Source organism: Arachis hypogaea, chromosome 15, assembly GCF_003086295.3.
Source record: "Arachis hypogaea cultivar Tifrunner chromosome 15, arahy.Tifrunner.gnm2.J5K5, whole genome shotgun sequence".
Taxonomy (NCBI): Eukaryota; Viridiplantae; Streptophyta; class Magnoliopsida; order Fabales; family Fabaceae; genus Arachis; species Arachis hypogaea.
Genome location: NC_092050.1, coordinates 75398239 through 75420606, shown reverse-complemented (window position 1 = coordinate 75420606; position 22368 = coordinate 75398239). Strand labels below are relative to the sequence as shown.

The window sequence follows — 22368 nt, the reverse complement described above, 5'->3', positions numbered from 1 at the left end:
GTAAACGACGCGAACGCATGACAAAGAAAATCGCTAAATGACGTGAACGCGTGGACGACGCGTACGCGTAACCTGCGCGATCTGCAGAAATTACAAAATACGCTGAAAACGATTTCGGGCCGCGTTTTAATCCAGTTTACGGCCCAGAAACACAAACTAAAGCCAGGGAACATGCAGAGACTCAACACGCATCGACACACATTCAGATACATTGATATGAGGATTACTTTTAGATTTAGATCTGAATCTAGATTAGCTTTACATTGATAGTTTATGCTTTTGCTTTAGATTTTGGGTGCTGAAGAGTCATTATCTCCGTTGAAGACATCACTTTAGTTTGTTTCCTTATTGCTTTACTCTTTTCAAGTTGATCATTGACCCTATTCAATTAAGTATGTTGCATTTTGAATTTATTAATATATAGAGTTATTTTTATTTTTAATTAATTTTAAATCTCTATTTTATTTTATTTAATTATGTCTTCTTATATTTTTATGAGTATTAAATCCATGTCAATGGAGTAGATTTTCTACTTGATATGGGGGTTGATTAAAAGGAGACACTTGAGTTGGAATGTTAAATTGGACATTGTTGGCTAATTCTGTATCTACTAACGCTAGACCTTCCCAAGGGAGAGGACTAGGATTTGCGGATAAGAGTTAGCTCAATCACTTGACTTTCCTTTATTTAGTAAGGGTTAACTAAGTGAAAACAACCACCTCTTTACACTATACTAGAGAAGATTCCAACAAGGATAGAACTTCTAATTAATCATTCCCCCAGTCAAGGCCTTTTAATATTAATAATTATTTTTAGTTTATTTTCATTGCCTTAATTTACAATTATTTTATTTACTCATTATCCAACTCAAACTTTCTGGAAATTTTCTGATTAATAAATTAGCACTCTTTCCTGCAACTCGTTGGGAGACGACCTGGGACTCATACTCTCAGTATTTTTATTTCTAAAATTTGTGACAACTTTTCTAAATTGACGAGACGGATCTTAGCTGGTTAAGAACTATACTCACGACGTATTCCATGTTTTGATTTCTTAATTAGCCGACTTCTGCCTGCCGTTCATCGCGTCCGCAAGCTACGTCTGCATACACGAGCACTTGAAACAGAAATAGGGTCCCGAACGTCGGTCACCACTCAAGAATCCACCGAACGTCCATCTCTTCTGTGCCGCTACGCCAGAGATCCCGTTCTTCTTAGATCGTTGATTCCTGCTTAGTTGCTGCAGTTCTCTTATTCGTTTGTCTCAACCTCTGCTACTCTGCTTGCCTTCTATCGGGTTGCATTCAATTTGCTTTTGTTCTCCATGGCATTCTTCCCTGTGCTAATGTGTTGATTTATTTAGGGGTAAACATTTATGTTTAGTTTTTAATTTAGGGTTCCAATATCATTTTTGATTTGTTGATTCTTTCCTTTTTGAATGCAGAATTAATTCTAGTCCATTTTTTTATTTTTAAATTTTTTAAATGCAGATTTGGTTTTTTATTCTTTTCAAATTTTAAAACTTTTCTTTGTTTTTGCAATCGAAAATATCCACTATCCAATTCGATCATATTCGCAACTTTACAGATCGAATCAGATTCGAATTCAAAAGTGCAGATCCTGGATCCGATCCGATATTTTATCGTGCGGATCGAATCGAAATTATAGCCATATCTGATCTAATTCTGATCTAATTCATGTGCAGCCCTAATTAAAATGTCTCCATATAACCTCAGTCACAAATTCAGACAGTGAAAACAACCACTAATTTAATTATCAGGTTAAACTGTGAACACTACGCCTTTTTGGTGCGGCCCTTCCGCAGACTCTACATTTACGCGGTATGCTAGTGCACCGGAATGTCTTATTATTGTAGTCAGCTCAGTTTCAGATATTCGTTTAGGATTAGTTAAACTATCCGAAATTGATACTAGTATACAGATAAGAATTTATCATATTTTTTTTATTTATTTCCTTTTTGGTCTAGAGGTTATATGAAAATAAGTGGAAGGCTCACTTTCAATACAACACAATCCATACCCAAAAGACAGGCAATCAATATCTTAAGAAAAAAGTGAAATAATGGTATGTAACTAAATTCCTAACTATTAGTTTTAGCGGTATACATTTAAGAGAATGAAATTATAGAATTATTATGTATTGCTTACATGCATATGACTCAAACAACCCGCATTGGAGAAGGAAATGAAAAAGATATGCGTCAAATTAACTTCTACTGCTAAGTTCTAATGAGTATACTTTAACATGGTGTAGTAGTCAGCAGTCAAAGTTACATATAGCATTCGGTAGCAACTGCTCAAGTTTGGGAATACAAACATCAAAATTTCGCTGTACATTGATCAATAATACAAGCTGCTAACCTTGCAGGGATGCAAACTCATTCGTTTTCCAATAAAGGCTTGTTGCACGGATTAAGGACCCCAGCCAGAGATCAGTGTCACAATATCCTGCCCTTTTTCAATCGGTTAAGGCCTGTCATGTACATGGATGACATGTTGTCAAGAAACTCTAATGCTCATGCTTTCAGGCTCAAAGACCGTTCAATTTCTTCAAGCGACCGCCCCTTGGTTTCTACGATGAAGTAATAGGCAAATGCTGCAGCTACCAAAGAAACTGCTCCAAAGCTGGCATATACTGGTGCAACTCCGAATTTCTCCACCAACTCAAGGAAGAATAAGCCCACTACAAAGTTGCACGCCTGAATATGAAGCATTAAATACTAAATTGAACACACCATGATGAAAAAGAATGGCTGGTATATAAATCAACTTACTGTATTCTTCGGTAGTTATGAAAACAACTTTGATAAAGACAAAGCAACAAAAAAGTGAGATAAAACAGCTTCCAATAATACAGGCAAAGCAACAAAATATTTTATTACCCACCCAATGGGTAGAAAAACTGACCCCCATGATCTTCCCCCTAGTCCTTGTGCTGCTAAGCTCCGGAATAATTATTCCTGTCACAGGACCAGCTCCAATTGCAAAAGAGAATATATACCTGTGAAATTGGATAGAGGGAAAATGCATGATTCATTTTCCAAAACCTCAGAAAATATCAAACTCTGGAAACCTCAGGAATCAAATCTTGGTGTCATCATCTGTGGTCAATTTTGAATGGTGAAACAATTATACTGACAAAATGTTTTTCTGTTGTTTTCTTTTATGATAAAAAAAATATTGATATGTTATTTCACAACATTATTCAGTGAGTAAAAATAATAAGCTATTCCAAATCCAAAGGCAACCTTAATACGGATACCATTTTGGCCAGAAAATACATAGAACCGTGACTTTGTAAACAATACATGGCAAAGGTACTATTTAGCTAGAACAGCTCATAATAAAAAGCAACTATAAATTTTTCACACTTTTGGTTATATGCAGCACATGCATGCTGCTTTAAAATTACTTGAGTTAATACATCCAAACATAATTTATTCCAAAGTAGCTTTTATTCCCTTTCTTTTCAAACTTATTATCCAAATATCCATGGTTAACTATTCCAATCATACCGAATTATTTAGCCATAGTCTAACCAAGTTTAAAACACCCATTTCTACAAATAAGTAAACACAAGCTAGCGGAAATATTTATTCGATAAACTATTATATCAGCAGCAAGTGAATTCATACATGATAGTTCCCAGTATTGATAAGTTGTTGCTTAGCAGCTCATCCAATGGAAATACGACAGCAAAAGCCACAAGAAACATAGAAATTGCCTACAGAGAAGCATATTTGAAAATCGTTGGTAAAACAGTCAAAATGCTGGTCTGAGCTAGGTACAAGACAAAAAGCAATTGATTTGTGCGCCTATGCACACACGTGAATGGTTGTGCTATTGTTACATATTGTACACTCTCACCATCCCCAGGTAGCTTCCTATTAGAAGTTTCTGTCTTCCTTCCCTATCAACCAAGTATAAAGCACAGAGTGCACCTGAAAGAAACAAATAGGTCACAGCAATTGGAATTTGATACCTAGGGATCGTTATGTCTAAGTATTCTGTTTGGTTCAAAATAAAAGTAGAAACTGAAATAAATGAAACGACTAAATTACCCTATTAATTAAAAAGGAAAAAAAAAAAAGCCCAACTCCCTAACCAACTCTGCAGACATTCCTTTCCCATTTCCCATCTGTCTCACTATTGTTATCATATTTGATTTCTTGAATTTGCTCTGTTGTTCTCCTCTTTATTTGCTCTATTGTTTTATGGTGCCTTCTTGAATTTGTTTCTATACTTGGTTGTAAGGGCTACTAGAGAAGAGCAAATTGGTTGCTATTGATGCTGGAAACAAGGGCTACCCTCAAAATAAGGTATGTAACTTGATGATTATGATATCTTTGACATAAAATTTCTGATGCATTGATGATGACACTGATCTTAGGTAGTTAACATCGTGGTTAGCTTTGCATAAAGTCACAATTTGACTAGTTGTTTTCAACTGTGAGGGGTTTTGAGGTTTTCAGATTTGATGAGTTATTGTGGTGTCTGATCCTTTTTACTGGTTCTTTAAAGAACAAATTTCACAAGCTAGTTGAACTTTAATGGATAATTACCACTTTAATTTTGTGATATCTCTCTACCTTCATTCTGTTTCTTTGAAGGGATGAAAAGTAAGTTATTATGTCTTAGATTTTCAATAGAGGTACTTATCAAGTAATAGATAGAGGGAAATAATGAACTAATTCGGTGTGTCGATGAAATCAAAGGGGAGAAAATGAAGGTTAGAGGGTGATTGAGTTTTGGGGCACATAAGTTTGTGCTAAGAGTTATTTTTTACACCATGGCGGCAGCGATGGGACAGAGGCTTCAGCAAGGTCTGCATGATGGTGGTGCTTCAGCATTTGAGAAGAGAAACAACGAATGAGAAAAAGCCCTAATTAGTTTTGAACAAAAACTTGGAATTTTAAACTTTGAATGAGGGTATTCTTTGAAGAAATTATTAGTAAAATTTCAGTCGCCATCCCAAAAAATTGCAGTCCCCACTTTCTTGAGGTACTAAAGGGACTGAAATTTTAGTTCTAGTCTCAAGCCAACAAACATAGTAGTGAGTCTCATTCCCTCGGTCTCAATCTCAATACCTCAAAACAAACACAGCCTAAGAGAAATCAAGTTTGTGAATGCAAAAGAATGCAGTGTAGACTGTTCACCTGCAAAGTTAGTAAGTCCAACGAATAAGCTTGCCAAAGCACTGCTTTGAATTCCAACATCTTGGAACGTCAATGATGAAAAGTATAGAACTCCATTTATTCCAGCAAACTGCTGAAGTGTAAAAAGAGTCCCTCCAATAAAGGCAACTGCATTGTTACATGATAATATCACGAATTTCATTCACAATTCAAGTAATGACAGCAAGTAATGACTATCAACGTATACTTATATATCAAGAGGGGGAAGGTCTACTTCATGCAATGCATAAGTCAAAGCTGATAAACTGATGTCGTAGTTAAGTTAAAATACTCATGGATCCATATATTTGGTATAATCAAACATATATTCTTTGCTGGACGTATCACTAGGAAGAGATAGAGAAACAGGTTTTATAGGTCAAGTCAACCAATTTGACCGGCTACTTTTGTCCTGTTCAGTTTCTATTATTCAACAAGAAAAAAAAGTCTAATCCACTGGTTTGAGCAGGTTGGGGAGAGTTTGTTTGTTTTTATATCATATCCCTCACTCACACTTCACCTCACTGGGCCAAAGCTTAAAAGATTGCCACCAGGTCACACCGTCACAAATGTATAGTAGCCCATTTCTATCTCTCATTCTCACTGCGAGGACTAATGTGTTTAACTTTTGTATTGCAAAAGATTCATTTCTACCCCCTCAATCTTGTAATGAATGCTTCACATAAACACTACAATATCAAGCCGAAGTTAACCTTTTCATTTCTCTCTCAACCAGTGTCTACACACTCTCTGATTTACTATTAAAAGAGATTTTACTAATATATATATATATATATATATACACTTTTAGGATCCGGTATTATTTATTGTTTATCTTTATTTATTTTCAGATAGTATTTATCTATTTTACGGGAGGCTGACTAATGATCATTATATATTTTAGGACACCCTAAAACTTTTTTCCCTCCATCAGTTACAAATGTTTCATATTCCAAACATAGTAATGAACACCTCCCTCCCGCCTGTGAGTATTCTGTGAATCTCTTTAGCACCAAATCCCTAGGTCCAACAGCTCTTGGAAACCTAAAGCTTCACCTGATTCTCCATTTTTTTTTTTTCAGTTTCTCATGCCCCTGTACTAATTTTTTGCAAAATCATTTGTGTCATATGGTGCCACACAATTCCAGACAATGACCTATATGCCTATGGAACATATGTCTCTCCTAGCCAGATACTCAATCTCGGTTAGGGAAAAGATTAAATTTCCACGCACAGAATAGCCAAGACCACCTTCATACAACCTCTAGAATGTGGCTCCTCCAGGATCTCTGACCATCTACTGTCCAAATCACTGCCATCACTCATGCTGACAGACTGAAATTCTTCAATTGCATTCTCTACTTCAGATGCACCCCAAAGCTCCCGTATTACTGTTTTAGCTTCATCCATTCTCCCAGCCTGACCAGAAATATTATAGCTTTGTAAAGAGTGTACAAGCTTATAAATTGTCACATAGAGAGATCACAAAGTCCTACCTTACAAAGCCACCGTGGACTCTCGATAGCAAACTGCATACCAAGTGCAACAACAAAACCAGGGACACTCGCAATATACAACATTGTCCTCCACCTGAAATATATATTTATCAATGGCATATAGGCATTATTCGAAAATAAGTTCCAGTTTCTAAAGAATGTAAGATACAGAAAAAGCAAGAATCATTATCAGAGTAAACCAGAGAGGACCAAAAGCCAGCTCCCATATGAATTCATGAAAAGGTTTTATTTCAGTGAATATTTTAAAAATGTATTCATATTAGTTTTAAGCATTTTAAGTTCTAAGTGCAAAAAATTGAAATCAAGACATCCCTAAGGCCATCACTACCAGAGTGCTTCAATTTTCATCCCTCTGATCTAGGTTGTCAAGGATAGGTTCTTTGAAAGTCTAATAGGAAAAGCTCTTCCGGTAACCTAGGTTGCTAAGAATAGGTTTCTTAGAGGTCTAGTAGGAAAAACCCATTTTATCTATCTTTTTTCCGCTATGTCTTTGGGCATGCCTTTTACTGAATAATCCTTATCTATTGTGATAAAACCCCTAAGCCCCAATCTATTTCTTATCATCTGGTATCCACGTCGTAGGTAAATTCTTATTTATCTACACATTCCATGGGTCTTGTTTAGTCTCTTTGTTTTTTCTCTTTAATTTCTGTAAATTCACGTTAGAGTTAAAAAAAAAACGAAAAAAATTCTTATTTATTTTGGTTTTCCAATTATTCTATTTTTAGGTCATTGTCTGCACAAAAAAAAGTCGCAAAAAAAATTAAATTATGAAGAAAATTATGAGGAACCAGTTTGTGCCATCATCATACCACAATGAATTTTTTTGAAGATTTTGTAAGTTGCAACAAGGTTCACAATCAGTGATGGAGAACCACAAGGAGTTTTTATATTTGATGGACAAGGCTAATATTAAAAGGAGTCCTGAGGTTCTTATGGAATGATTTTTGTTTGGATTACGTGAAGAACTTGCAGATAAAGTCCAACGTTACCGTTACGCAACCATGGAGGATTTGGTCAAATTGGCCATTGACAGGGAGCAGATGCAACAAATGATAGATCGCCATAAGAAGAGAATTTCTTCTACGCCTATCTTTCATTCTTCTTCAAAGCCAGAGATGGAAGAATTTGTTGAGTATGCTGTAGAGGGTGATGTGTCCTTGGAAGATTCAAAAGTGTAGAATTTCTCAACTGGGTTCTTGGGATGTAAGGAATTTAAAAATCCAGAGAGAAGAAACAGAGAAAGAAAGTGAGTGTTTGAGTGAAAAGGATCAATGTTTAATTGAAAGCGAGAGTTTTGAGAGAAAATATGAGAATAGTGAGAGGAGTCAATGAGTGACAAAGAAACTGAGAGCAATAAACACACTTGTGAGAGACATCTAGAAAGTTCTAGCTTAGACAAGAGTACATTAGTATCATTGAATTCCATGGAATCCTTAGTTTCTCATACATCTAACCACGAAATTCTTAGTGTTTTTATATCAATTTTCCCAGGCTTTGTAGATTCACTGATCAATTATGGAGGCATTAATATGGATGAAAAGAAAGGAAGACAAATTGCACACTTTGGACAAGATGGTGAAAGTATGGTTGGAAATATTGAACTTGCACACATGAAGGACATGGTCACAATTCAATGGGTAGAGAAGAGCCATCAAACCATGGTATTTAAACCCAGAGATTGGGTTTGGATTCCTTGGAGGGACGAAGAGCATCTCATTCAAAATTCGAGGACGAATCTTTTTGAAGAGGAAAGATGGTATTTTTGTCATCTTAGAGCTAAGGGACAGAATGATAATCTTGTCATATTCAAGGATCTAAATTCTAGAAGAATTGTGCCATGCCAGTCTTAGATATTAAGAAGACCAAGAGTCCGTCTCAAAAATAGTGGTGCTAAAAGGGCAACAATTCATAAGGCCCATTGAGCTAAAGCAAGACAACAAGAAGCCCAATAAAGTTTTTCAAATTCAATGGAAGGCATAATTTATTAATTTTCGAATTTTAGTCATTTATTTTTAATTTGTTTTGCTATTAGAGTTTGTTCGAAGATTTGATTTACTCTTGATTTGTTTAGTAGTATTTTTAGGGATTTTAAATTTAAATCAAATCTGATCTAATCTAATAAGATCAAATTTGATTTAAATCAGTTATCATATCTTTAGGATTTTAAAATTTAAATCAAATCTGATCTAATCCAATAAGATCAAATCTGATTTAAATTAGTTATCTTATCTTTAGGATATTTAATTTAAGTTATCTTATCTTTTAGTTAGTTTGTTAGGGGCCTATTTAAACCTTTGGTGAGACAATTTACACAACTTTCATGAATAAAATTTCCTTAGTACTTTATGCACGTTTTTTTAGTGTGATTAAGTGAGGTGAATGATTTGTTTCGGCTTGTTGCATGGAGAAAATTGAGTGATTCAATTTTTATCTCTCTGATCTAGGTTGCTAAGAACATATTTCTTAGATGTCTAATAGGAAAAACCCCTTTTATCTATCTTTTATGTTTTTGCGGTGTCTTTGGGTATGCCCTTTACTGAATAATCCTTATCTATTGTGATAAAACTTCTAAACCCCAATCTATTTCTTATCAAAAAAATTGCAGTGGACAGATTACCAATAAAAGTACAAGATGAAAATACATAGAACTGAATTTCAGTCCTAACACACCTCAGCAGTAAGGAAGATCAAGGGCAGAATGGGAAAATAACTCCTTTTCAATTTTCATATAGGAGCAGAGGTAAGAAAATAATGGAACGAGGTTATAAATAGAAAAGAGTGGGGTAACTAGAGAGTAAGAACGAAGTAGAGTAAGAATTAAGGAGAGAATTGGCCTCCCAAATGGCAAATATCATTTTTATCATTTGCTATACACTCATACACACTTACATAATATAATTCTTCACTGATTTGGGATATATCACACTGATACTCCCTTCTCTGTGATTTCATATTCTTGTCTCTTCCTATTCTCTTCTATTACTCCCTACCGCATCCATATATTGCTGCTACTTAATTCTGTTCTGCTTCCTAAATATCTCTGGGAGTCTTACAAAACCAAGCCATTTTCCAACTAGTTGTGGTGAACAGAATTTAGAAGGCCTAACTAATTATTCATGAAATAAAAATGTGAAATTGAGAAAAGTTATGAGTTAAATACTAATTTAGTTTTTAAAACAAAAAAAGTAGACAAGAAACTCACCAATGTGGATCATTCTCAGAAGAAATTCCAAGAAATAATGAAGCAATAATGCCAACACAAGTGCCGATTTGACATAAAGAGCCTAGTGCCCCCCTGTATCTTGTCGGAGCAACCTACGACACATTGAACAGACATATGAATGAAACCGACTTATTATTTTTGTCTTACTCTTTTTGTCAACATTATGCATTTTGGTCCCTTAACTTACCAAAATTTTCGGTTTGGTCCTATACCTTTTCTTTCTATCCTTTTTCTGCCCTCTTATGTTTCATATAATTAACAATTTAGTCCCAGTTAACTAATTACATCACACAACAGACAGAAAATATTGACATGGCAAAATCATCCACATGTGTCCTACATGAATACCATTTGTGCCATGCCAACATCTTTTTGTCAACGCGTTGATCAACAGAAGATAACACAACAAATGGAGGCAACATTGCTAAACAAGACAATGTCAGTGATGTGGTCAGTAGTTGGAGGGAGGCAGTAATGGGAAGTCACTGATAGTGCTGGGACCTGTGAAGTGAGGACAGCAGATAAGGTTGCGGAACAACACAAGGTTTGTCGAAAAACTTATCAGGATAGTGATCCAGGTGTTGGAAAGAGTGGCTTTTCAAGTGTTTTGAAATATTATCAAGTTGTTTTGAATATTGTAGATTTGTTGCACGACTTTGTTTTTGGTACAAATCGCTTATTTTGAGACATGATTATTTCTTGATCGGATTTCATGCAACTCGTTTAGTTCGAGTTGTTTTGCAGCTTAATGACTTGTTTTAATACAAATCATTTTTCAAATTTATAGTACAGATTTCCTACTACTTGTTTTGATACAAATCGTTTATTTTAAAACTCGTAATTATTTCTGAGTATAACCTCGTCTAGCTCGTTCAATACGAGTAGTTTTAAGGTTTTGTGATTTGTTTCATTTCAAATCATTTAATTAAAACGTGGCTATTTTTTTATCTGATTTCATACAACTAGTTTAAATCCGAGCTGTTTTTAGGACTTTATAACTTGTTTTACAACTTTGTTTTACTTTGAGTCATTTTTAAGTATCAGATCATCTTTATAGCTATCGGAATTCGTTGCTTTATCCATCGTGCCCGCTCGAGGTCGAGCTTTATGAAGTTGGACTCAAGCAATCAAGCGGATCGGATTATCAAATGAAGCTTTTCAATAATTTGTTCAACTCGTTCATTCCGAGTTTTTTATAGATGACTTGTTTTTTATACAAGTCACTCTTTCGAAGCACAACTCGTTATATATCAATTTATTTTGCGCGATTTGTTTTAATGCAAATTGCTTATATGGTTATTTTTTCCTCGATTTCGTTCAACTCATGACCTTGAATTATTTTAAATCATCAAGCCAGATTATAACCATTGGACACCAATTTGAACCTCGTCGCTTTATCCGAGCGACCAATAAAAAGGTCGGCTCGTGATTTTTGCACTTTGTCGAGCATAAAATGGCACCTTAAGTGAAGGGATTATATGCGTATTTCCTTCCCTTTCTATTTTTTACAAGGTGGTTATCCTTGTGTGTGATACAATTCATTTCACCCGAGCTGTTGGAGGTTTGTTTTTACGTTTCGATTTTGTTCAAAACATTTACAATCAATTCTTTCCTTTCCAACTTGTTTCTGTACGAGTCGTTTGGTTGAAGAGTTGTTTTTCTTGTCATTTTTGTTTTTACCCTTTTAATTTTTTACAACTCATTTTATATCGAGTTGTTTCAATTTTGCTTTAGAGATTCATTTGATACAAATCACTTTTTAATGCTTTGCTTTAATGATTTGTTTTTATACAAATCACTTTTAAAGCTTTTCTCTTAGATTGACACTTGTGCTCGATACAAGTTGGTTGAAAATATGGATAATTGGCACAACTCGTTTAAACCGAGTTGTCCTTATATTGTAGATGCTGGAACAAGTTTTCTTTGGACAACTTGTTTTTGTGAAGTTGTTCCATTTTATACGACTAAGTTGTCATCTTTGAGGTCGGATACTTTGTAGTAACCCTTTTCCAAGACTTCAGTGATCTTGTAGGGTCCTATCCAGTTTGCTGTCAGCTTTCCTTCGCCCAACCTCTGTAGCCCGATATTTTTCTTATCAAGATGAGGTTGTTTGTGGCAATCTCGTAGCCATCCTTTGCCTCAAAATCTCTTTTCTTATCCGAGTTTGCTATTGAATTTCTGAAAGAAGGTCGAGCTCTTCTTTTTTAGCTTGAATGTTACCAACCTCATTGGAAATTTTCTCAAAGCTTCTTCTCTTATCTGAGTTTGCTCTCAGATTTCTCGAACGAGGTCAAGTTCTTGTGTGTTCCGACTTCATTGTAGAATGTTGCCCTTGGTTTTTCTTTATTTATGTCAATGGGAATCATGGCTTCTGTGCCATATGCATGTCGAAAGGGAGAATTTTCAGTGGTGGTTTGAGTTGTTCCATATGCTTATAGTATTTGTGTGAGCTCTGAAAAGTCGATCAGTGGAAACCAGCTTGTAACACCTTTTTGCCAGTGACTTGCCCCCAGATGAATTCCATAAATTTCACTTTGGGTTTCATCTAAAACCTTTTGTATTCGAAGTCGGGAGGTGTTGAGATCCACTTTTATAGAGAATATTACAAACTAAGGTGTAGCGTTGAGCTTCTTTCATTAATCTCCTTGCCTCCCTTTACTCTAGAGGAAGGATATCGAACTTGATATATTCAACATTTGGAGTCACCCGTCTCTAAATTATGAGAATGTCGTTCTTGTCGACTTCTTTTGATACTGAAGGTGACTATAGTGTTTCTTAGATCATGATTTTATTATTGTCTTAGACTTTGTACTGGCTAGTTTGGAGATTTACTGTTGAAGTAGACAGGCACAGCTAGGTAGGAGATGAGCTTTACTCTTGCCACAAGAATTTTATGAATTCTTGGAAGGCTTGTTCACATTCTGAGTTCACATGCCCCTTTTATAGTACAGTTTTCTCCTCTTATTTTCTTGCTACTTCTTGATTTTGTTAGGTCCAAGTATTAATGGTTCACTGAATCCTACTATAACCTCTATTGGATAAGACTTGTTAGGCGATTTCTTTCTCCCACCCCCGTTTGCTATTGGAGTATATTCTTCGTGTGATAATTTATTGTTTCCGTTATATACTTCCTCTTGACAGGTTGACTTTCTTCTGATTTTTCCCTTCCTCTTCATGACTTTGATGTCTCTTTCATAAAAGTGATTATACCACAAAACTTACATTTATGTTGTGTCCAATTTCACTATCATTGTTTGGTTGTATGATTGTATTTTTTGTGCCAACAAATCCATTGAACAAATTCCTTTTACAAGACTTTTCATAATTTCTTTAGGGCTTCTTTGGACACCATTCTCGAAAAAGATCTTTTAAATGATATCTTTTTAAAAAAATCTTTTATAAAAGTAAAAATAATTTTATATTTGGATCTCATGCAAAAATATTTTTTTATCTATCAATTATGTTTGAATAAAATAAGATAAAAATACTTTTTTTTATTCATTTATTATATGAAAAACATCTTTTTTTTAAAGAAAAAAGATATAAATTGTAACTTCTCACAAAAGATATTTTTATATTTTTCTAGTACTTTTACTATTACTATTAAAAAATTGCCAAACACACTAAAAAATAAAAAAGATCTTTTTTCTATGTAAAAAGATCTTTTCTTATTGATTTAATGGCGCCCAAACAAACAGCTAATCAGATCAGTTGTTTCTTCTGCTAAAGACCTAGAGTAGTATCGGTCTTGTTTCCTCCTTTCTTTTTCACATTTTCTTTTGCCAATTAAATTTTCTTTTAGTTAAACATTCTTTTCTTCAGTTGGCTTAAGACAATGCTTTGTTTTCTTTTGTTTTGGTTGTGTGTGCTTTCTTTTTTAATGACATTCATCTTTATTGGAGTGAGCATCAAATTCTACAACAGAATTATTTTTTTTTCATATTCATTGGCAGTGATGCAATTTGTGAGCAACCAACGAAAGATGCACCCAAATACGGTCTCATATCCCTTTTATTTGAATCTCCTTAGACTCCACTTTGGGAGTCGGGCTCGTGGGTTTGGTTTTAACCGGTGGTTGAGACGCAACCAGAGCATGAGAACCCAGATTCGGAATAGAGCGATCAGTCCGTAATTCACAATTGCTTTGTTGTTCAACCTGAAGAGGTAATCGGGAACCTTCAAGATCATGGAGGAGGCTTCAGAGCGACCTCGCTCGAGGGCTTCAAGATCATGGAGGCACTAATGTTGAGGGCGTCAAGGAACTAGCTCTTGCATTTAATGGAGCCATTGAGGAGGGAGCTAATGCTACCGGCTCGGGAGGTGGTGTTGATGGAAGAGGATTCAGGAAAGGAGAAGAGGCAGGGACGAGCGGATTTGTGGCTTTCATTATGTGCGACGCGGTCATACCCATCCTGTTCTCCATGTCTGGCGAAGGTAACAAAAACATCGGAGAGGAGAGAGGGAGAAGCTGTGATGATGGCAAGGAAGGTTGCAAGAACACCGGCAAAGAAAGTAGCCGAAGAGCAATGTTTTCCATTCTTTCTTCACTGATTCAGTATGACCATTTTATTTATTTATTTATTTATTTTCATAAAATTTGTGCACTTAGGAATATGCAACTGTTCCATTACCATGAGTAGGTATCTGTGGTTGATTTTTCTGTCTGGTGTGTAGATCGGCACTGGAAGTAAAAATCTTTAGAGTGGATCACCACTTTTTTTTTTTGGACGATGCTGATGAATTTGCGGTTTCCAATCCACCATGGTTGGTGCGGTCATCATCATATCGAGAAGGTGCATTGGGGGCTGGTGTGTTAGCCGCGGCTACGGGTGCATTTATTTAGTATATTTAATCCAATTTAACTGTAGAAGCAAAATCATCATCCCCATTTGATATCGTCTGTCCATTGGGAGAAGTTTTTACGGGTTTTCTGGTATTCATAGAAACTGTATTCCAGCCTCTTTAATATGCTTGCATCCTATTCATGTCGAATGGTTGTCTGACCATCTTGTTGATCATCTGCCATTATCAAGTGTTGAGCTTCAGATCCCCGGCAATGGCACCAATGTTCCGTCAGTTACCTGGAACGGTGATTTGGGCCTGAACGTGAAGTCTAGACTCCTTCTGAGGCAGCGTCCGACTTGTGCTGGTGCCGAAGTGCCACCGTTCGAGTTCCTCGTGAGGAGGTGGGGATGACTCTGATACTTAAGTTAGCAAGGACTTTAGGCAGGTTTTTAGTAAATTGGGACTTGAATATACCTGAGAAGTGTCGGTGTATTTATAGCAGATTAGATAACCACCTTTTAAAGTAATTCCACCTTTGAAAATGGATAACCGTTCCCTTTGTTGGAGAAGTTGTTAAGATTTTCCTTCTAGATAAATAGGAGATATCTTAGGAGTCAATTACTTAATTAGATAAGTGGGACCAAACTGATGTCACTGTGTCCTACCTCTATGAGGTCGGGTAAGAGTAGATTGGAACGATGTCTGTAGGTTAAGCTTTATTCGTTTTGAACTTGGCTAAATTGTGGGCTAGTGCATGAACAGATGGTAATGCTGATACTGGTTAAGATTATGGACCTAAATAGGAGAGAGTAAATAGAGACTGAAAATATATGAATAATTACTCTGATTGAATACGGTGTGCTGTATGGAAGGAACACTAACCTCTATTTAATAAACAGGGAACCCCTAATTCTAATCAAATAAAGAAAAAATAATGAAAACATGGCAAATATCAGAACTTATTCCAAAAAATACTACTGGAGGAGAGGCAAGAAGAAAATAATCGAATGAGGTCTAAGGAGTGAGGGGAACCGAATTTTAGGGAGTTTGTTAGACGTGAGAGGTTATATATAGAACAAGAGGAGCAATTGGAGGTTAGGAAGAATGTAGAGTAAGAATAAAGAGAGAATTGGCCTCTCAAATGTCGAATATCAGTTCTATTATTTCTAATACACTTATACACACATAATATAGTTATTCTCTGATTTAGGAGATATCATAGTGATACTTCCTTCTATGTGATTTCATATTCTTCTTTATTCCTATTCTCTTCTATTACACTCTACTGCATTCATATATTGCGGCTACTTAATTCTGTTCTGCTTTCTAAATATCTCTGGGAGACTTACACTGTTTCTTAAAAAACGTAGTTGAACACTTGATTGGAGTCTAAAAATCACATTGATACATAATAACAATTAAACGAACAAGCCAATAAGCATTTGGTTTCTGCATGAGCGAAGAAAATGTTCCTTCAAATGGGTCTCACTATCAAATAAGTGATGATATTAGAAAGAAATTATTGCATCATTCATAGCTTTTCCTTCTATTAGCTAAGGTCCTCTTATCTCTCTGTACTCTTCTCTTCTCATTAATAAGCATCTGCTGTGTACCAAGCCAATTTAGAAATTAAGGATCTAATCGTAATTGAGTGAAATATGGACTTGGGTGGGTTTTGTAACTAACTTGCCTAGCTGGAAAATGAGTAAGAGTGGGCATTGTTATAAGAGAGAGGTGGGAACTATAAAAGGCTGTGGGAAGTAGTGAGAAGACATGGAAAAAGAGGGAAAAAGATAGGATCACACTCTAGGAGAGAATCAGGTGTCTTGAATACCTTCCTTTTACTTGATAATGATTACAAATACTGGGAAATTGGGTGATATCTAATATCACTCCGTCTCCCTTGTCTTCTATTACTATTTCTTTCTTCTACTTATTCTAGATGCCAGGTTCTTACAGAATCACTAATGGAAAATACAGGACCTAGTATATGGTGTTGACATGAGCTAAATCAACCTAGTATCATTAGAAAGCAAGAAAACGGTTTCCAAAGCTATATAGTTGATATCAACAAGTACCTCAGATATGTATATGGGAACAAGAACTGTATTCACGCCGATACCAAGACCAACCAGAAATCTTCCTCCAAGTATATCATTCAACGAGTGGGCTTTTGCACTGGAAATAAATCAGAATATGTAAGTTCTGACCATTTTGTAGAAAAGCAACAAAAGTGTTAAATCATAGCATTTGCCTTCTGATCAATATAAGTAATGATGAATCACAAGGAATCACAAAATAGTGAGCAATCATCTAATACATAACAAAATCATATTTTAAAAGAAAGGATATGAACAGAAAATTCATTAACTACAATAGAGAAATATTATGAAATTCCCTGTTACCTAACAAAATTTAAGTATCAGAAACATAGTTTACAATCATTAACAGGAGCAAAAGCCATCACCTTAATAAAAGGACAAGAGAGAACAAAAAGAAGGTAAACCCTGTTAAATAAGTTCCCAAGGAATAGAATGAGTAGCTATATGACAGAAGCAAGTTGTTTGTTCCTTTTAAGCTAGTTTAGCAGGTTTAGGAGCAGTAGGGCTAGGCCTAGCTGCTACCTATAAATACTAGGGATTGGTTAGTTTTTAGTCAGTTGGAAAAATCTGTTCATTTTGTTAGTTCAGGAGAGGGAAATTCTCTCCAGAGTTGGTTAGATCCAACAGTGTACTTCAATAACGGGATTGTGATTCACAATCCCTAGTATATCAATAAAATCCCTAATTCTACTAGATCTTAGTTCCTATCAACTGGTATCAGAAGTCCATGGATCCTGGTACTTGTGGTGAATGGTGCAACCACGATCGCACAAAATGGAAGGGAGATTGGATGCGATAGAATCACGTTTTGACCGATTTGAAGACGTGTCGCACGCTACAGGAGATGCTTCAGAGGATCGATGCATGAGTGGATTCCATGGATCAGGGTGCTCTAATCTGCCATGACCGGAGTTCTCCGGCATCGCACCAGGCCGCCAGCGGCTAGCAAGGAAGCAGAACCGCGCCGGAGCAGTGGAGAAAACTAGAACTCCCAATATTTTGCGGTGAGGACACGATGACCTGGATCAAACATATGGAGCAGTTCTTCTTGCTCAGTGCGGTGCCGGAAGAGGAGTGGCTCGCGGTGACGACATTCGTCAAGGAAGGCCGCACGTTCACATGGTTCCGGTGGTGGGACGCGACCGCGCCGACGCTGCAGTGGCAGTCCCTTCGCGTGGCGTTACTACGTCACTTATAGCCTGAGCGGATGCAGAGTCCCTATCAATCACTGCTGAAGCTGCAACAAACCAGCACCATGAAGGACTCTACTGACCAGTTTGTGCTGCACGCACGTCCGCTGCAAGGTCTGGCTCCAGAATTATTGATTGACGTGTTCTTGAATGGATTGAAGCTGGAAGTGAGTAAGGAATGCAGGCTGTTCTCGTTCCAGACTGTGGATGAGTTGATGGAGTTGGTGCAGAAGGTGGAGAATCGTAACATGGCACTGCGGGCTGCTCCTAGCCACAGTGTGGGTACGCCTATGACACAAAACTTCGTTACTAACAAGGCGGTACTCGTACCGGTGGCGACGGGTCCGGCAAGCAAGGGTGCGGAGTCAGGGGTGGAGCCGCCAAAACGGCCGAGGGATGCGTGACCTTAGCAATCAATGGGTTGTACAAAGCTAAACGAGCACGAGGCGAATGCCTTTTCTGCGATAAACCATACTCAGCAGAGCATGTGTGCAAGAACAAGGAATTCAAATTGCTGGTTATGGAACCTGAGACTGAGGAGGAGGGTTGGTCGGAGTACAAAGCCATCCCGGAGTGGAGCAATTGGAGCTCCTTTCCAGAGATCCACCTTGAGGACAAGGTGGTTGTCCAGGGGGGAGTAATGATAGAAGCAAGTTGTTTGTTCCTTTTAAGCTAGCTTAGCAGGTTTAGGAGCAGTAGGGCTAGGCCTAGCTGCTGCCTATAAATACTAGGGAATAGTTAGTTTTTAGTCAGATAGAAAAATATGTTCAGTTTGTTAGTTCAGGAGAGAGTTGGTTAGATCCAACAGTGTATTTCAATAAGGGGATTGTGATTCACAATTCCTAGTTCATCAATAAAATCCCTAATTCTGCTAGATCTCAGTTCCTATCACTATATTAGCAGTTAGTTCCTATCGATTTGGCTCAAAATCATACTTCAAACTATGTGATGCCCTAAAGAAGCATCATATAAAGGAAATTTCCAATGTAATGTTCTTAGATACCAAAGTGATAGAAATTGTAATGGGAAGCTCAATAAGCAAGACTAAATAGTGATATTCATTCAACTAGCCGAAGAGAAAAAGGGATCTTTCAAATAGTATTACTGGCAATAAGTTTACAAACCACTATATTCCACTAGGATAATGCATGAACATTACTTTCTAAAGTAACTCCCGGATAGGTATGAGGTGATCGAAGGACTTTAAAGGTTGCTTTGTTAGGAACCTACAGTTTGTTAGTTTAAATAAAGGTTAAAAGTGGGAATGGACATAGAGAGGATTAGAGAGTAGTGGGAAGCTGCACACTGTAACCAACTCTGCAGAGTTAGCATAGGCCATAGGCAGCAAGATGAGAGACTATCTGTATGAGTGTGTGCGAGAGAATACATTCCAGCATTAGTTTTAAATAGGCTTAGGAGAATAAGAGCTGCTATAGTTCTCTAACTTGCGTTTCTTTCTATTTTTGCAATTCCTACACTGTTATTTTCTACCTAATTCGATACAAATATCAGACTTTGGTGTGTGAACATACACATAATTCTTCTTTTATCTCTGCCTATTTTCTATGATTTCTACCATGCTTTTAAGATTAGAGATTATCCCAAAGAAACCCTAAATGGTAAATGTTAACAAAAAATCTATATCTAGCTCGAAGAAAAGAAAAACTACATAATTAGAAAATTGAGGGAAAAGATAAAAAAGAAGAGGAACAAACCTCTCCACACCAATCTTAATTAAGTTCTTGACAGCCAATTGTAAATATAGCTCACTACTAAATGACAAAGCTCATCAACAACATAATTCCAGCATATTATCTTAGCTAAAAGAAAAGTACAAGCCTTTTATTGGACTCACTTTTCTGTCTACAATCTAGGCTACAATGGAGTGTGGAGAGATGAAAAACAATAAAAACAAATCAGGGAAATGACAAAAAATAAAACAGCAATAGCAAAAGGATAGATAAAAGAAAAGAGAAGTCCTATCATACAAATGAACTGTTTGCAACCAAAGGTTTTAAGTGCACACTATTAGATGCCCATAGTCGCACATCGAGTAGCATGAGATGTTTTATATTGTACTTAAGAAGAGTGGTTCTTCCCCTTAATAGCTAGCTCTTAAGATATGGTTCCTACTTCCCTCAGGTACTTAAAACACTCATGGTAAATTATGATCTTTACTGGCATATCATATCCTTTTGGGATATGGGTCACTTCAGATATGAATAAGTAAGATATCAAAGTAGGCTTTTGGCTTTGACTAACACCTTTTAACTGTTTTTAAATACTTGGAACCATATTGCATGCAAACTTTCTACCCAGTGATTCGATCGAATTTGAATCAAATTAAAACCAGTTAGCTTTTGAAGTGTGCACCATTTGTTGGAAGAAACTGCAGGTCTCAAAATTCACAGAAATGAATCAATTATGGAAATAATATTATCCAAAACTTTTGATGCCCTAATAGACAGTTATGAAGTTAAGAGGATTCCTTTTCAAATTTCTAACATGAAAACTTGATAACCTCTATATATGCAAGAATAAACAGATGCTGCAGTTAAATTTCATGAACCATGTTATTATGTTACCTTGTTATAGCCCCAAGAATTAAGGGTATGGTATCAATCTGAAATGTGAGCCGACAACCAAGTTTATCTGCCAAAGGACCAGCACTTAAGCTCCCAATAAATGCACCAGCAATAAAAATACTGACAACAAGTCCCTCAAGAAATGAGTTTCCATCAAAGCCAAGCTCTCGAGCAACAGAAACAATAGGGCCATTCATTACTCTGCAAAACATGTGATTTTTATTAATTCATATATAGCTAGAACCAAAAAAAAAAAAAAAAAACCTAAATCATTGCATATTTCTTAAAAGTCAAATTTACTTGTGCTATGGTATATCAGATCAAGAATCACAGATAATGGAACACAATATTGGGTTTCACTTTACAAGATCAAGGAGAAATACTGCACCTACCCTATCGAACTTAGTCTTCAACTATAACAATTTTAAGCCTTTAATCTCATTCTGTTATTCTAAATATATTGAAGTACACCCAATCCATGAATTGTCATCTTATTAAGAGAACACATCTCATATATCATAGTAAAATTCTTTTAAATGATATAACAAAACTTAATGAAACAATAACTTAGAAACTTTGAATACCAACATTTGACCAAATTAAACCGCTTTATTTATAAGTTAAAATCTTGATTATTAGATCCTATGTCATGTAACTATCACTTCAACACTACCGAAACAGTTATACCTCAATTCCCGAACAGAAAAGAACAGCAACTTTCAGTTTCACACAGCTATTGTGAAACTTCTTCTCCCTCTACCAACACCTAACTTAGTAGAAAATAATTAGAAGTTAAAAGCAGAGAATTATGAAGAGAAACTGACCCAATATGATACCCAAATATAAAATTGGACATGGAAGCAACGAGAACATGAGGAAAAGCAGGCAACCACCCGTAATCAAATCCCCCGCCGCCACCCCTTTTATTATCAGATGAAGAAAGCTTTCTACCTTCATCTGCAGCATTAGTATTTTGAAGCTCAGCAAACAGATACAATATAATAATCTCACAGGGGAAAGGAGAAAAAAAAGAAACAAAATTTCAAGACCTTCGGGAGTAGTTGCGGAATCCGGCAACTGATCCTTGAGGGCAGAAACTCTGAGTCTGGGTCTGGAATGACCAAACGAGCATTTGAGGGCACCATAATGAAGCTTTTGCGTTCTTTTTGCTTTAGGCAAGTAAAGGTTTGGAATGGAAACAGGAGCAGAAACGATCGCTGCTGAAACGGGCCACATTGGATATCGTCTAAACACCACAGCTTTTTTTTTTTTATTACCACCCGACCACACGTTCGAATTCTTCTCTTTTATTTTTTATTTTTTTGGTGACTACTGACTAGGTTGGATTCTTTCGTTCATGATCAATATACTGAAGGCTTGGTTCTAGGGATGTCAAAAATCCCCAGGAGGCGGGGATCTCCGCGGGACTACTTCGAATGGGGTTTCGTTAGTGGAAAATTTTTTCTGATAGGGATGGAGAGTAAAATTTGTCTGAGACAGGCGCGGAGACTCGAGTGAGGATCTCCGCTCCATCCCCGATAATTTTTCGAATGTTTAAAATTTCTTAAATAACCTTACTTTATTTTTAATATAGGTGGATTTTTTAGTAATTTTACCAATTAAAAAAATCCTAATCCTATTATTCAGTCTTCTCTACTCACTGTGTTGTATAATTTTGATTTTCTCTCCTTTTATGTATCTAAAGCAATTAGACATATAGGATTTATAATTTTAAAATAGTTAGGGTTTGATTTTGAAATAATTGCTTGA

At 36.2% G+C, this 22368-nt stretch overlaps 1 protein-coding gene across 6 annotated transcripts; it reads right to left on the bottom strand.

Moving 5' to 3' along the window:
• Window positions 1-2122: 2122 nt before the first annotated feature.
• Window positions 2123-22051, bottom strand: LOC112750279 (probable plastidic glucose transporter 1). 6 transcript variants are annotated; one of them, XM_025798922.3, is made up of 12 exons: window positions 21648-22051; window positions 21423-21555; window positions 20599-20799; window positions 16800-16899; window positions 9916-10028; window positions 6690-6783; window positions 6456-6612; window positions 5176-5322; window positions 3887-3960; window positions 3655-3743; window positions 2906-3020; window positions 2123-2718 (listed from the first exon to the last, which is right to left on the bottom strand). In XM_025798922.3, exons 1-12 carry the CDS (start codon window positions 21832-21834, stop codon window positions 2536-2538), a joined length of 1593 nt encoding a protein of 530 aa, XP_025654707.1. In that variant the 5' UTR covers window positions 21835-22051; the 3' UTR covers window positions 2123-2535. The 6 variants fall into 6 exon arrangements, with proteins under 6 accessions (XP_025654707.1, XP_025654708.1, XP_072072475.1 ...); XM_025798923.3 differs by having other exon boundaries at window positions 2927-3020; XM_072216374.1 differs by lacking the exon at window positions 5176-5322.
• Window positions 22052-22368: the final 317 nt, after the last annotated feature.

Bases quoted from the DNA above. Each gene is read 5' to 3' on its own strand.
- LOC112750279 (XM_025798922.3), bottom strand. From the start codon at position 21,834: ATGTGGCCCGTTTCAGCAGCGATCGTTTCTGCTCCTGTTTCCATTCCA. The intron at 10,029-16,799 runs GTACTTGTTGAT...AATGTGTCGTAG, and splicing joins TTCCCATATACATATCTGAG to GTTGCTCCGACAAGATACAG. The intron at 5,323-6,455 runs GTTGTATGAAGG...GTAACAATGCAG, and splicing joins GGAGGAGCCACATTCTAGAG to TTGCCTTTATTGGAGGGACT.